At 42.3% G+C, this 2,500-nt stretch overlaps 1 protein-coding gene across 1 annotated transcript in view; it reads right to left on the reverse strand.

Moving 5' to 3' along the window:
• Positions 1–157: 157 nt before the first annotated feature.
• Positions 158–2,500, reverse strand: part of LOC132126284 (heterogeneous nuclear ribonucleoprotein L-like) — a 32,431-nt gene continuing 30,088 nt past the window's right edge. Inside the window, exons 11-13 of the mRNA XM_059537454.1 lie at positions 1,279–1,336; positions 1,080–1,178; positions 158–272 (exon numbers count right to left, since the gene is read on the reverse strand). Coding sequence (XP_059393437.1) covers positions 217–272; positions 1,080–1,178; positions 1,279–1,336 — 213 coding nt within the window. The 3' untranslated portion in view covers positions 158–216. The remainder of the gene's footprint in view (positions 273–1,079; positions 1,179–1,278; positions 1,337–2,500) is intronic.

Consider the following 2,500-nt stretch of genomic DNA (forward strand, 5'->3'; position numbering starts at 1 on the left):
TGTCCTTCATCACCTCTTTAGGAGTGACATCATTATATTGTGTGTGTGTGTGTGTGTGTGTGTGTGTGTGTGTGTGTGTGTGTGTCAGTTTCCTGGTTTGATCAGATTCACAGCTGAAAGAGGGCTGCATCCGAAGGAGAGTCGGGTCTGAGAGGAGCAGGATCAGGAGGTGAGGATGATGAAGATGATGAAGACAGTGGTATCAGTCTCTCTGGCTCAGAGGTGTGAGGAGGTGGAGAAGCACAGCTTCAGTGTGTACGGGTTCGAACCGTCTGAAAAACACCAACGAAACAAACGCTCAGCTTCAGCTCATCTGCTCTCTGTCTACAGCTGCACTCAAACCTAATAATGTTCATTATTTAAGAGACGGATCATATAAAACACAACTGAGGGACTTCCAAAAGCCTCTGAGGTTCACTGATGCTCCAGAAGAGCATCTGGGAAACATCACCTTGAGCTTCTTTATGGCAGTACGACATTAAAAATACATGATGTTTAATCAAACTTATGATCACCATCTTGTTCAAAAGTTTTCAACCCCGGCTCTCAATGCGTCGTGTTTTCTTCTGGAGCATCAGTGAACCATTTTTCATACACAAATCAAACATTGGTAGATCTTGCCTTATAATTTGGAATGAAATTAAGGGCCCTGCTGAAAAAAACTAAATGAGTAATGGTTTTACTGGTTATAATGGGACTTGTGTTGGTTTTACTGGTAATTGGTCACCTTCTATTGGTGGCTTGTTAAAAGCAATAAATCCTAATGTCCCAAAACACACTACAGAAAACCATTGTATAATGCTTTAATGGTTAAACGTTGATGGTTTGTAATGGTTTTTGTAGTGGAAACCATTAGGATATTCAGTGAGGTTCTATTGTTTTTGGCTGCAGTGGCATCCTCTGTAAGTTTTGAAATTCAGTTTCACACAGGATGATTCATAATGGTGTTGTTATCCAAATATATATTTCATAAGTGACTGAAATATATACTGATGTAACAATATATTTTCCTATACACTAAATATTTGTCCTTCTACTGAGATCTTGTGCTCATATCTGATGTGTGGTGTGTGACTCACTGGGGATCCGGATCTGATAGTGATTGAGGACCGTCAGAACCTCCACGGCGTGAGTCTTACTGTCGAACTCCAGCAGGCCAGAGATGGTCTTGGAGCTGGCTGCAGATCCACACACACACACACACACACACACACACACACGTCACATCATCTCAACCACATCACAGACATGCCTCATTTCAGCAGAACTCAGACTCACGTTTGGCGTCAAACACTTTGTATTTGATGAATCCTGGGACGTCATGTTCTGTGCATAACTGCGAAACAACAGATGAGTGAGTGTGAGAGATTCCAGCAGAGGACGCTAGTGAGACACACGACACCTGCTCATCAGGGCCGTATTAAGACAGTGTGGTGCCCCCCCCCCCTGTAATTTATTAACTTGTCCAACTACCGTGTTTTTCGGACTATAAGTCGCACCTGAGTATAAGTCGCATCGTCCAAAATTACGTCATGACAAGGAAAAAAACATATATAAGTTGCACTGGACTATAAATCGCATTTATTTAGAACCAAGAGAAAACATTACCGTCTCCAGCCGCGAGAGGGCGCTCTGTGTTTTCAGTGGTAGACTATAGGAGCACTGAGCAGCATAGAGCGCCCTCTGGCGGCTGGAGACGGTAATGTTTTAACTTTAACTTCAATGGTAAACAGGGAGAGTGCAGTCAATCGCTTCTGTGTCATTGTCGTCCTGAGCTCGTTTAAAAAAAACTTTCGATCCCTGGAACATTTTGAATTGTAGCTAAACGTCTAGCGTCCTTGTCTTTCTTTAACTTTCTTTTTGCAAAACCACTCAATTGACGTCTGTCCATTTTGATTCATTTTCTGTAGCCGTTAAAAAAATGACACATTTGCGCGTACTTGTGGACCAACTCAACTGACAGATTGGCGACGGAAGGGGGGACTGATAGTGTTCATGTAATCTTTATTTATTTATAATTTATTATTATTATTATTATTGTTGTTAAGTTAGTGTTCATAAACGAGTTATGTATGGTCTTTCACTGACTCAAATGATTCGCGAACCCGCTTTGAACTCCCGAACTGACTCAAATGATTCGCAAACCCGCTTTGAACTCCCGAACTTATTCAAGTGATTCGCGAACCCGCTACGAACTCCCGAACTGACTCAAATGATTCGCGAACCCGCTTTGAACTCCCGAACTGATTCAAGTGATTCGCGAACCCGATACGAACTCCCTAACTGATTTAAATGATTCGCGAACCCGCTACGAACTCCCAAACTGACTTAAATGAATCACGCTCTGAACTCCCAAACTGACTCAAATGAATCACGCTCTGAACTCACAAACTGACTCAAATGAATCACGCTCTGAACTCACAAACTGACTCAAATGATTCACAATCTGAAGTTCCCATCCAAATCAAATGACACCGCCAGCGCTACTATTGGCTTAGTT

Source organism: Carassius carassius, chromosome 44 (assembly GCF_963082965.1).
Source record: "Carassius carassius chromosome 44, fCarCar2.1, whole genome shotgun sequence".
NCBI lineage: Eukaryota > Metazoa > Chordata > Actinopteri > Cypriniformes > Cyprinidae > Carassius > Carassius carassius.